The following is a 14,193-nucleotide window of genomic DNA, read 5'->3' as shown; positions in this document are numbered from 1 at the left end:
GACAGCCCATGTGTTCCATTGGTACTTCTAGAATGTCATGAACTCTAGAGGAAGACCCCTAACATGTTGGTTGTATCTCCTGTGAAGGATTTGTGAGAGGACAGAGGCAGGAGTCATACAGTATGAGAGGGCATGGATAAGTTGCAGTCTGTACCATAAGAAGAAGTACCCACATTGATGAAATCCTACTGAAGCCATCATGCTCTATAAAGGCTTTTGGCTTACTGACCTCATGAGAAGATTTGAAAAGAGTGTCTCTGTCCAGCAGCGGCAATGGCTGAATTTGATTTGAGTTTTTTTGTTTGTTGACATTTTGAATCAACAATAATTGTAAATATTGTTGAAAATTACCAGGTACTTGGCATTTTACTGTGTAGTAAAGAAGTCAGCAATACAGAGTAAGTTTCAGTAGTTTTTATTAAGCAACTAAACTAGTTACATTTGCCAAATATTAAGATGTTATTTTTTATGTGTTCATTGTTTTTCATCTCACTTTATTGCCTAAGACAAATACAATGATTCAAATCTCAGGCCTCAAGCCCTGTTTTTACCTATGGTAGGTACTTCTAGTTGAGGGAAAGTAATATTTTTCTTCTCTGTGGAGTGTTAACATGAGCATGTTAAAAAGCCGCTATGGTATTCCATCCCAGAGGGCTCTGTATTTCCATTGTGAGGGAAGGGATTCTTCTATGTGCTGTGTAAAGTGGTGATGGAGGACCTTTCTGAAGTCAAGTAGTAATTATGAGTACTTTAGATGATGTGCTATCTTTAACCTCACACATTTGTCTTGAGTCTCTGACTTGTGGAAACAGGCCCATGGGCTACAAATCTGAGGTAAAGCATTGTGTGTGCTCATGGAGAGAAGCTTTCTGTGGATTTATGTGGAATTTTTTTGTCCTCATTGAAGTATGAATGAGAGCAATGGGCTGATTGTGTCTTACTCTTTTTGCCCTGGATTGTATAAAACAGGATTTCTTAAACTGAGATTTATCAACTTTTGGAAAAATAACTATTTCAATATAGCTTTATAATCCTATTTATTTTCTGCATTTAAAAATATTTTTATGAAAGGGGGCACATAGGCTTCACCAGATTGCCACAGGAGTCCATGACATAAACAGAGATTAAGAACCCCTGGTTCTAAAACATTCCTAAGCTGTTCAGAGAAGAAGATCTGAGGGAAGGCATTTTCCATAGATGGTTTGCAGTGTCCTGATTTTAAAGATCTGACAAAAGTGCTGATTTATGGATCTTGAATATAAGCAATCAGTCTCTCTTTTTCTTCAACCTGCTTACTGTAATTTTTGGGTAATTTTGTGGGTGTGTTTATTGCTAATTGTTTAATGTCTTATTCATATTAAAGGTTTTTTTTAAAGCATTCTTAGATGCTTTTAGACAAGGATTTTAAAAATACAGTTGAAATTCCCAAGTTAAGATGGCTGGTACTGTTTCTTGCAGCTGTAAGTTTTCCTCTTTCCAAATTGTAAAATACTGCTGTGGCTTTTATTGACTTGGTTGTATGTGCAGTCGTTTTAAAGTACCAGACTGTCAAGATAACAAAGTCAGCACATTGTACAGCTTGATATGTTATCATCTCCTCATTAGGTTTCCACACTCAAGTCTTGAAGAAAAGCCCAGGGAAACAGATTTCCTAAAACATTTGTGTATAGCATATTTGGTTCTGTGCTATTGTACCACTTTTTATGCCTGCCAAACTTTTTTCTGCTTTAGGGGGTAGAAAGGACATTGAGATAACATCTTGGCTTTACTATGAAAATATTGTTTCATAGATTGAGACAATAATTTACTCTCTTGGCTTTTAAAAATGAGAGTGCTATATTTAACTTTCTCTTCTGTGGCTTTGAACTTCACCCAGAGCCTAAAGTGTAATTATTTCTTTACAATATCTCATTCTCTTATTTTCTTCATTACCTTTTTTTGCTGCATTCTTTTATATAATTTTGGAGATAATAAAAACATTGTTTCTAGTAAAGTGAAATACTTTAGTTATGTTTTTAAAAATCTCTTCTTCATTACCAGCACAAAGTTGAATGTTGTAATTTTGAAAAGTATTTAGTTTTGTAATCAGAGAACATCTAGACTAGAATTAAATCTAATAATTGTTTATTAAATGTCTGGTTTTTTTTCCTTCTCCTTTTTTAAAAAATTCCATTGTCTGTCTGTTGGAAATAAGAACTATTTATAACCAAACTCTATATACAACCTGTGGGCAGTTGTTGGAGTGGGGCTAATTATCCTCAATTCACAGAGTTAGTGTAAGACTACTTTGTAGTTTGTACCCATCCCTTCCTCTTTATTATTCTTTTGACATGGAAGAGACTATAGTGCAGTGGAAAGAGCAATTCACATGTGTAGGGTGTAGGCTCTACTGTTATGACCTTGAGCAGACTTCTTAAACTTTCTTAGTCTCTCTTTGTTTATAATATTATCTGCTTTAACTACAAAAATCTCCAAAGTCCTCTCAGTTCTAACAATCTTTGATTCTAAAATCTGGTAAGAATAAATATAAAGTCCTACACATCAGTTCAAAACATCAACTGCACCAGGTATAGAACAGGAGGGGCAAAAATAAACAATGGTTTTTTTTGAAAAGGACTTGGAGGTTTATTGAACTACACGCCCAATATAAGTCAAAGTGTGATTTTGCAGTTTAAAATGCAGATCTGAATTTAGGTAGATATTAAAATAAACCTAATATTGAGAAAATGGATCAATTAAAAGCTCACTGCAATCTGTTTTCATCAGACCATATCTAAAATATTGTATTAATTTAATTCTGAATACCATATTTTGGTAAGGAAATTAATAAATAGGAGCATGTCCACAGGAGGATAACTCAGGGGTCATGAGAGGATTCACTGAAGGAATTAGAAACATTTAGGCTAAGAGAAGGCTTAGAAGGGAGGTGGGCACCATCTTCACATCTTTGAAAAGTTGGCATCTGGAAAAGACCTTGCTGTTGTTTCACTCGGCTCCAGAGAACAGAACTAGAAATTAGAGAAAATGTTCTGTTAGAGCTGTCTAAAACTGGAATGAGCCATCTCCTCAAATGGGACCTGCAAGTGGGAACTACTGATAAGGAGATATTACAGAGGGCATTTCTGCATCAGATATTGATTAGACTAAAAGATCTCTGGTCTCTCTTTTCAACTCAGAGAATCTGTGAATCTTTAACTATGATTCTTTAATTGTTGAACATTGCTCTATAGATTCATTAGCCTCAGTTTCTTCATCTACCAAATGGAAGTAATCATACCTGCGTTACCTATCTCCTGGCAGGATTGTTTTAAGGATCAGTAGAATATAGGGTTCTTGAGGGCAGGGGTTGTTTTATATCCCTAACACTTGGAACAGAGCCTTGTGCATAAGAGGCACTTAGTAAATGCTTGTTGGCAAGTTGAAATAAGATAATAAGGAAAATGTAAATATTATTACGGATATCAATGGTATTACATGCACCTCACTTTTCTAATGGTACTGCTTATACTGCTGATGCCTTTTGAGGATAGCCAGCATGACTCAGACTTAGTGTTTTTTGCGGAAATTCACTTATTTTCAGTCAATATGTGTTAAGTCCATTGTGCTAGATTTTGGGAACAGGCTGCCCTGTTAGTCAAGTTAAGGTAATATTGGCATTGTCTTTCCTATGTCACATTAAGGCTATTTCAGCACATGCTACGGAACAGCTCCACCGTCATACCCAACATCAGATTATCTTTTTTGGTTATGATATATCAGGGTCACATCATGTCTCCTCAAATAAACTCACCATGTTCAGTAAAAGCCACATACAATATAAAGGTATCCCATAGCCCAGGTGTTAGTCCTGTCTGCCAACACCAGCATTATAAAAGAGTCTTGTATTTATCTTGTGTGACATACAACTACCTTGGAATTATCTAGTGGCTCTCCACCTGAAAGTTGACATATATCATCCTAGTATGCTCATGAAGTATACAGGGGCAGATACTTTTATTTCCACTCTATACATTAATAAATTGGGTCACAGAGAAGTTGTGTATGCCTTCCTTCCAACAAAACTAACTTTGTCTTGTTCATCCTGGTTCTCTCTCATGAAACACTGCTTCCCATTTAGATCAGAAGCATGGAGCTATTTTGGTTTTTCCAGATATTAATTCTGAATAACCTTGTCTTAAATGTTAGCTTGCGCGTGCATGCGTGCAAACACACACACACACACACAAACCTTTTCTGGCCAACGTCTTACGTGTTCTCTGGACTCAATCCAGTTGGAGAGAGTAGTTCGTTAGGATTTACATCTATCATTTTTAAAAACTTTAGTCCATTCAACTATATAGAGATAAGTATGCAAAAAACAGAAAAACCAAAATGTTTTGAAACATTTCAAAGTGGTAAATCAATTGAAACTTCAGATGATTCATTCATTGGCATATTATGCTTTGGCAGCCAAGTAATCCTTGACTTCAGTGGAGGTAAGCCTCCTAAAACCTGACTCATTGCAGATGCCAACTTCTATGTTGTCTTCTGTCATCTGCCCTTCAAAACTTTCCTTTAGTGTTAAGATGGCAGTGTAAATGGCATCCTCTAACTCTGGGTCTTCATTGTGTCTTTTCTCTTAAAATACTACTATGACAATAAATTGGGCTATACTTCTGAGTTCTTTTATTTGTGGTTATCAATCCAAGCAGCACCTTATTTCCTTTTCTCTTATCACAAACTCTCTGCCTTGAAGGCTTCTGTTTGTTTACCTTATACTTTTAGACCTTTCTCATTCCTGAGCAAAACATAATGGAATTTTCCCTCCTTCTTCAATGTTACTTGTGATGCAGGAGAGCAAAATCACATATTGAATGACAGTGTCTTTCAACTGGTTTGAGATACATTTAGATTATTGTATTAAATCTCATTTTATCTAATAGCCGCATTCCTCTTCTTTCCCTTAGCCCCAAGCCCTTGTGATAAAAGTACTGTAATCTAATTAAACTCTTATTGTAAAGTATGCTATATGCATTCTTCTCAAGTGGAAGAATGATAGTTTTTATGAGGAAAGTAGAAAAATAAAGTGCACAATGTAAAGCTGCTGAAGCTTTCTGGTCAAACAGCTTTATTCACTTTAATAATGGAAGTCACAACATTTCTTTGTTCTTTTTCTTATTTTTTCCATTGTAAAGGACATTCCTTTTTTAATATATATAAAAATTTAACTCACAGAGTAGTACTGTATTTCTTTCAAATAACAAAATCTGATAAATGTTGGTGTTCTGTATTCTCTTGATAAACTTCTAAATAGCTAGTAAAACTTTGAATCAGCTTGAGAGGGCTATTTATTCCCAGTGTCACTGTTTGATAGGGAACAAAGAATTAATGGTGCATTGCCCATCGTTGCCATCTCTCCACTCTCACGTATCTCCCACGTCTGATGCATCTGTAGCAGCTGGGAGGGGAATGAGTGCTGTTTGCCTCAGTGAGAAGCTTCTGATGGGTTCTGACAGACTTTTCAGAAGCTCAGGTAAAAGGGAATCAGCAACTCTGGTACCTGGTCTGGAGATAAATCTGGCCAAACCTGGGTGACACTTATCAGAGCAGTCCTTTGGGACCACTTAAGACCCCTCGCTTCTAAAAGGTCATTGATGATTTGTGCTGGGCTTGTTCTCAGAAACAGCCTGCTAGCAGAATCACATTTGAATTTGTAAGGTACCTCCAGTTATTTGTACCGAATTTTTACCTTGGCTTTTTTCTCCAAATTATGTTTTAGTTTTACCATTATCACCTATGCTCAATATCTTTGGCTTCTACTTGACAACATAAATAAAAACATCCTTTGGAAAGCAGGTGCACACTTGAAATCTGGGCGACTAGTTTACCTTAGACCCACAAAGACTAAGAAGTAATTATTTTGCCACTTGATATATTGAAGACAAATTTTTGGCATTTCCAACTGTATCCATTTTCATTTTCCTCTGAGGCAAAACAGCTTGGAGAAAATTTCATGCTAAAGATCTCACGTGAGAACAGAGTTATACTTAAGTAACAATGATACCTAAGAACATTTAGCGAAAGTAGAAACATTAAGGCAACATTACAAATAAACTGAAAAAAAAAATTCCCATGTTAGTTAGCCCCAGTATACCCACTGTTAAGTAATCTTCAGTGTTTTAACCATATTTAGCCTCTTTTTAATAGCAACATATGCATTTAGGAAAATAATTCCCTAGGTCAAAAAATGTCATAACACATTCTTATGAGAGCTACAGCAAAACATACTTTATATACTGAAAGTTTGTCAGCAAAAAAAAAAATCATGAAAGGGTAGCAGTAGATAGAACAACTCTGACGTACCTGAGTGTTTCTGACCAGAATGTCAACTTCAACCTGATGGCTTTGTGGTGCCATGTTTTCAATGTTGATTTCACTTGTGACATTTAGAGTTCTGGTCTCACATTTGTAGCATGTAGAGTTCTAGTTTCATGTAAGTTGTAGTTTTCCTTCAGGAAAATTTGAGCCTTTTCACCAAAGGAAAGCTCAGGGCACTGAGATACTGCCAAAGTAAATCAAGTAGTCTCTTCACCAAGATTTTCTTCATGATATACACAATTTTGAGTTCAAAGATGATCACATTTGTATGTTCTGACAGATGGCAAAGCAAAAGAGTAATTTAAAATGCCAATTGTTTTGTTTTACATTTGTTCAATCAAGTATGTGAAATAACTCTCCTTTTTCACTACTATCTTACCAAGAATGCACATGAATTTTCACCGAGTGAAAGCCTGCTCTTTTGTTTAATGGGCAATGTATTGGAATAGTCTTAGCTTACATGTGATTTAAGACCCTTGTCATTTTTTCACTTAGAGAAACAAGTCTCTCTTGTAGTTTGTCTCCAACTTTACTTCTTTCTTCTACTCCCAGAACCCCAAGGATTGCAGAAAAGCCAAGAAGCTGGTATGTAATATCAACAAAGGCTGTGGATATGGCTGTCAACTCCACCATGTTGTCTACTGCTTCATGATTGCCTATGGCACTCAGAGAACTCTCATTTTGGAATCCCATAACTGGCGCTATGCTACTGGTGGATGGGAGACTGTATTTAGACCTGTAAGTGAGACATGCACAGATAAAACAGGTACTACTACTGGACACTGGACAGGTAAGAATTCAATAGGTATTTATTTTCTTAGGTTGGTAATTTGTACAGCACTTAGGATCTCAGGATTGAATCATTAAATGACCAAGTATTCTGACTTTTGTTTAGAGGTTTTAAAAATATTGCAGTTCTCTTTCTTCTGTGCACCACAGTGATAAGCTTTTCTCATGGAAACCAAACTTGAAGAGTATTGAATTTTATAGTTTGATTACCCACATTTTTATGTGGAATCAAAGAATTCGCTAATAGCCTTCCTAGAAATAGTAGATTAATTCAATGCTAGTGAGGTTGTACGATGGATAGAATGTTGAACTTGGAGTCAGTCAGGAAGACCTGAGTTCAAATCCGGCTTTAGACACTTACTAGCTGTGTGACCCTAATCAAGTCACTTAACCTTATGCTGCTCTAGTTTCCTCTTCTATAGAATGAAGGTAATGATTGTACCTATCTGCCAGAGTTGTTTTAAGGATAAAATGAGATATTTGTAAACTATTTGGCAAACCTTAAAGTACTATATAAATACTAGCTATTATTATTATTAACTTTGCCTATCTGTAAAATTTCATTTAACAGAATTTTTTAATCTTGGGGTTTAAGAGCAATGGCATTATCAAAAGAAAACCACCAAATAAGACCCACTAAGTTAATCTGATACCCTTTTCCTCCAAGATAAAGCATTGTATTTGGAGTTTAGAAAAACCTTATTGATTGGTATCTTACTAATATTGACTACGTCCCTGAAATGATATCTCTTTAAAAGAAAAAGAAAAAGTAGATATAAGTTTAAGAATAGCATCAAGTACGGTGTGTATGTCTGTGTGTGTGTAGACCTCACTAAGGTTTTATGCACGTCATATTTGGGGAAAATATGAAGCTATATTCAAACCAGTACAATTAATGTGATGTATAATTGACATTAAGTAGATAGCCTTAAATTGACCCCTTTGCTTCTGTGGATCCATTTGAAAAATTGAAATAATTCTGTCTTGTCACAGAGTTTTCATAAAGCTTAATTACATAAGGCATGTAAAGTGCTTTGAGCTTCTGTGAGAAAGGTGCTAGTCTCTAGTAGGGGTGGGGAACCTCCATCATCAGCCACAGGCTCCCACCCCTGTTTAGTGCAATACAAAGCATTTTCTTAAAAGGTAGTTTTTAATCAGTGCTTAGGAAGATTTAGAATCTATTCAACAATTGGTTCTTTCCTTAAAGTTCTTCTCATGTTTTAAAACAAGACTCTTCCCTAAAAATCAGAACTAATCTTTAGTTCCAGGGATACATCTCCTATAGATCAGGCCTGCTGCTGTCATCCACTGGTGCTATCAGATTGAGTATCAAGGTTTTGAAGATGCTAAATCTGTCAGCCAAGAGAAGCAGCTCTTTTTGGCTCCCTGTGGCTAACTTTTTCATTTTGTAGACTATGTCCAATTTCAGGCTTCTGTGAATGTGAAACTATGTAGTCAGGTTGGCCCAGATACTGCTGTGTTTCACTGCTCTTACTAAAATCTGAGTTTTTAGATGGTAACCAGTTAGAAAAAATGAAGCATAATGGATAGATCAAAATCTAATTCTCCAATTTGACCTCATTTGAGCCACTGGTTTTAAATTTTCTCTTTGTTCTTATTCTACAGTTGGTAGTGGTTATGGTAGCAGAAAGTTTAGAAATTCAAGTTTGTCACAGGTTCATAGGGCTAAGATCATCTCAACCACCCCCTTCTCCCCTGCCATTTTGAAAATGAGAAAATAGAAGTCCCAGGGAGTAACAAGGCTTCTCTGAGGTCACTTGGGATAATTAGGGGCAGAACCACAACTCCTACAGAAGTGCTCAGAACCCACATCTCTGGTTCCTGCCTTTTCCACTACCTCATGCTGCCTCATATGTGAACTCTTCTTTATAACAGGACAATAAATAAAGCTGTTGAATTTCATGAGGTCTAGTGGGAGGGTCACTGAATTTGAGGTCAGAAGATAGGAGTTGAAGTTCCCTCTGTGGTAGTTATGTCACAATTGGAAACTCTCTGAGTTGGAAGGGGCCTCAGCAGGTCATCTAGTCCAATTTGTCCTCTGGCCAACTCACTTGCCTCCTTATGCCTCAGTTTCTCCATCTTTAAGATGGAGATAATTTAATTAATTAGAGTAACTTCAAATGGAGATAGTGCATAATACTCAAATTGCCTACTTTGCAGTGTTGTTGGGGGAAAGCTCTTGTAAACTGCTATACAAATATGAGCTATTATTAGAATGTAAAAAGGAGTTAGCCTATTTTGAAAACCAGAGTCATGTGTAATTGTTACTAAAATATTCTATCCCTTTTCTCCTACTCTCTTTCTATTCCCTCCTAATAAGCCTATCATATATTTAGTATTCACATGTTTGAACATTTTATTTAAAATCTGCATGAAGCTGAACAGATATTTTAGTTAATCAGCCACAAAGGGAAAGTTGCCATTAGTGCATCTGCATCCATTCTCTCAGTCACTTACATTCATTTTCCAGGGTTATAAAGGACCCATTTCATCAGTAAGTTGCAGCCAATGGTACAGAAGTACAGTTTATAGTAAATCGTGCTCTCCTTATCACTGCAGGTACTCTTTGAAATCATGCATTTATTGTCATGCTTCTGAATCGAACTGTCCTTGTTAGACAGCTTTAATTTATTCGGATTAGTGATTTTTAAAAAAAGATTATAGAGAACATCCTAACTGAACTAATACTAACTTATTGTCAGAATAGTTAAGAAATTTTTATTTGAATTGAAGTGATTTTTATTTTTTAAGAACTATAGCTGCTTTCTTTTGCTGTTTGTTATCTGTGTATCTATATTTTTGTTATTTATATAAATGTATATTTTATATATGCATATTTTATCTATATGCGTGTATTTTTATTGGTGTCTTTTCAGAATTAAGCAAACCAGAATGACATTTGAGTTTACTTTGACATTACTCCTTTAGTTAGGCATAAAGTAACTACATCAGTTATTGTTCTGACATGTGCAAAGAATCTTGGGATAATTCCCTTGGCATCACTGCCATGAATTATTATTGTTCCTACCCATTTGACATGATATGCCTGCAGGTGGAATTTAGTGATTCTAGCTCAAATCTGTCACTTGTACAGGTCTTGGGGTGCATAGCTGATCATTATAGTAATGATATCATACCTTGTTGGAGATTTAATTCTATTTTTCCTTCACTATTTTACATCCTTTCTGGAACCATATTCTTAGAGTAAGCATTTTGGCTTAAATGAAGAAAAATAGGAAAGATCATGTTTTCAATTAAAAACAACAAAAATCCTTTCAACACCTGAAAATGTCATGTCTGTTCCCAACAGGTGCATGTTCCAAAGAGGTTGACAAAACAATCTATTTATTTTGCTAAACAGAGCAAAGATATTTCCCAAACTCAAGCTAACAGGTTACATTGGTCCTGATTCTTCTCCTACAAAGATTCTTTGTGCTAATTTAGAATGTCAATTTGGCCTGGGTATTTAAGAGTTTAATAAATGCCATTTTTGAATTCGATTTCTCTTGAATTAAATATACTGACTTTTTACAAAGTTGTTTCTAAATGTAACTTCCAAAATCTTGATGGTGAGAGTAAGGAAAAATCCCACCGGTAAATGATTCAGTGATTATTATACTCCAAGCTAGATTTTCCCCTAACTGAATCCCCACATCTATACTATTTTTCTCTTGAAATATGGACAGTTTAGCTACCTTCGTATAACTAAACCAATTTGACATTTTTGTTTGTGTGTGTTTGTTCTCCCCCTTCCTCCCCCACTAGTCTTCTTTGATTGATATCCTATTTGGCTAGAAGCTAGAGCTGATTCACAACCTCTAGGGCTTCTCTTTTTAAATGGAATTGATGGTTACATTAATTATAGTAGGAGAGGTTTGTTGTTGTTTTTCAGTTGAGATGTGTTTAATATAAATACCATGATTACATAGCCATCTGCTGTATTTCCATAATCAGACTGCATCCTTGGACTCTATAACCCTCTTATGACCTAAAGAGTGGGAAACTACTGAATTTTCTGAATACAAAAGCATTCATGGACAAAACTATTTATTTACACCTTAAAATATTTTCTTTTTCACTGGAGTAGATGGATTTCCTCCTTCCTTTTCCTTTATTTCCCCTTCAGGAAAAAAAAGGAATTTATAAAAATGTTTCATTGAGTGAACTAATGTAAATAGGTCTTTAATATCAAAGATGGATCTCTGCCTGAGATGTTCCATTGAGAATTTAATATGGAAATATATGCTGTGTCTGTAAATGATACTACAAAAGGTTTCATCATCAGAGAAATCCAATATCATTGAATCCTAAAGTCCAATAGGGTAGGGAAGTGTGGGGAAGAGTTATGAAGTGTGAGAAGACTGGAAAAGCAGGAAGGGGGTCTGGCTGCCAAACAAAAAGTGCTATATTTGTACCTGGAGGCAAAAGGAAGCCACTGGAGTTCATTGAATAGGGAGGCAACATGGTCAAACTCCGAAAGCTATTGCAGGTCCAAGCCCAATTTGATGAAAGCCTGTACCAGCCTGGTAGTAGTGTCAGAGGAGAGAAGGGGGCATGTAAAAGAGATACTTTGAAGGTAGAAATGACAGGACTTGGCAACTGATTGGATATGGGGGTGAGAGAGTGAGAAGTTGAAAATGATATCCAGGTTGTGAGCCCAAGTGACTGGAAAGATGATGCTACTCTCCATAATAATAGGGAAGTTAAGAAAAGTGGAGGGATTTGGGGGGTGGGGTAGATAACTAGTTCAGTTTTGGACATACTGGGTTTAAGATATCTATGAGACACCCAGGTCAAGGTGTCCAGTACATAATTGGAGATGTGAGACTAGAGGTCAGCAGAGACTGAAAACAAATCTTTGTGGAGATGATAGTTTAATCCATGGGAACTGATGACATCACCAAGTGAAATAGTGTATAAGGTGAAGAGAATCGGGCCCAGGACGGAGCTTTGGGGGACCGCCATGATTAGCAGACATAGCCTGGATGAAGATCCAGCAAAGGAGACTGAATAGGAGTGGTCACATTGGTAGAAGAACCATGGAGAGCAGTGTCATGAAAACAGAGAGAAAAGAGTGTCAAGGAAAAGAAATTGGCAAAAGGCATCTGAGTGGTGTGAGATAGGGAGAAGGAAGAGGTTCATGGGGAATGGCCTTAATTTTTTTGGTGAAATGTGAGGCAAGGTTCTCAGCTGAGAAATGGGGGGAGAGGGAGCCATGGAAGATTAGAGAAGGAATGGAAAGATTTGGAAGAGCAGCTGTTTTTTGAATGGGAAAATGAGTCAATTAAGGAGATGTAAAAGGATCACCTTGGTTTAGTGAAGGCCTAGTTGAGAACCAGTAATGCAGTTTTGTGATTCTTTTCAGCTTTGCCCAATAGAACAAGTAGGAGAAAAATTATCATCCAGAGACTGAGGCTTGGCAAGGCAATATCTTTGACAGGATATAGGGGCAAGGGACTCCAGAGAAGAAAACAGTGTAGAGTTGAACTTACTCACCAAGGGAAGGGAGGAGAGTGTAGCAAGTGAAGGGCTGATAGAAGGCCTGGGAAAGAACTGGGGTGGAGGCCTTAGAGGTTACAATGAGGATGAAGAACATGCTTAGGGGTTGCAAGGCAGAAGGTGAAGAGGAATGATAACAGATTATGATCAGATAAGGAAAATTCAGGGTCGTACAAATAGCAAATACGAAGTGGTATTTGAACACAGGTTTTCTGACTCTAAAAACGGTACTATTTCCAGTGGACTACACTGCTACTAAAATTTTATTTTATGTAAGTTTTGTCATGATTTTTTTTAAAAAGTGAAAATTTTACTGGAGTGTATTAATTAGTGGCATGAATGTGTTGAGAAGTGTGACTGAACCTTCAGATGAGGAAAAGGCAAATCAGACCTATGGCAGAATTATGTCTGTGCAGCCCAGGTCTCCTGCCTCCTAAGGTCAATTATTTCATCTAAACACATTAGAGAGGCGTATGGGAACAACCTGTTATTTCCAACCAGGGCATGACGCCAAGGAACTATTTGACATTTGGTTATAAAGTTGCCCCTTTCTCAAGTAGATTGAAATATCTGTGGTCAAGGTTTTAGCTTTTAGAGTAAAAGCTTTTTAAGTCATTCCTGGAAGGCTTATTATCTGCAGGGATGTGATAGTAAATATTTAACAACCAGCTGGGGGATTGGGGAGAGGGGGATGGTATGAAATGTGTGTGAGAGGGAGGCAGAAAATTTATTTGTGGCACACTTTTAAGTTTATCTGCATTATAATCATCATAACAAAACAATAAATCAAGCCTTGATTTGTGGAATTTGCTGATTTCCAAGGTGTAAATACCCATGCTGAGAATGTATTTATTTATTTATTTAGCTTTTTGGTGAGGCAGTCGGGGTTAAGTGACTTGCCCAGGGTCACACAGGTAGTGTCACATGTCTGCGGCCAGATTTGAACTCAGGTCATCCTGATTCCAGAGCTGGTGCTCTATCTACTGTGCCACTTAACTGCCCCTTTTAAATATCGGCAACTCTGTCTTACCTTTTTTTTGGGAGGGTGGGGGTGAGGCAATTGGGTTTAAGTGACTTGCCCAGAGTCACACTGCTAGTGAATGATATGTATCTGAGGCCAGATTTGAACTCAGGTCCTCCTGACTCTAGGGTCGGTCTCTATCCACTGCACCACCTAGCTGCCCCCCTCATGCTGAAAATTTAATAATTGTGGTAAGCCCCTGTTTATCTTTCAAAAACGATCATATCAGTAAAGAAGTGAAGGAGTACTTTCTACTTAACTTTTTGGATGGGGTCACTCTGTTACTACTTGCCAACTCAATATCAAGTGAAAAAAATTATGGCTTTGTTTTAATAGTGTAATGTTAATATAATAAAATTATCATTTCTCTGAAGAACTTAAAATCTTTTCATACCTATTACCTCAGCAGCCCTGTGAAGGCTGTAAATTATATAGTGTATGTGTTCTCTAAAGCTTCTTTTAAAGAAATAAAACTTTTGCCCAGATCATAGTTACTTTTGAACAGA

The 14,193-nt window shown here is 36.6% G+C and overlaps 1 protein-coding gene across 7 annotated transcripts in view; it reads left to right on the top strand.

Annotated features, from left to right (window-relative positions):
- FUT8 (fucosyltransferase 8) overlaps window positions 1-14,193 on the top strand; it is a 436,921-nt gene that overhangs the window by 350,023 nt on the left and 72,705 nt on the right. For all 7 annotated transcript variants that reach the window (XM_027843711.1, XM_027843709.1, XM_027843707.1 and 4 more), the window contains one exon: window positions 6,910-7,147. In XM_027843711.1, the coding sequence (XP_027699512.1) occupies window positions 6,910-7,147 (238 nt within the window). The remainder of the gene's footprint in view (window positions 1-6,909; window positions 7,148-14,193) is intronic.

This window comes from Vombatus ursinus, unplaced genomic scaffold (assembly GCF_900497805.2).
Source record: "Vombatus ursinus unplaced genomic scaffold, bare-nosed wombat genome assembly UNPS02014926.1, whole genome shotgun sequence".
Lineage (NCBI taxonomy): Eukaryota > Metazoa > Chordata > Mammalia > Diprotodontia > Vombatidae > Vombatus > Vombatus ursinus.
The sequence above is the reverse complement of the archived record's forward strand: the minus strand, read 5'-3'. Positions and strand labels throughout refer to the sequence as shown.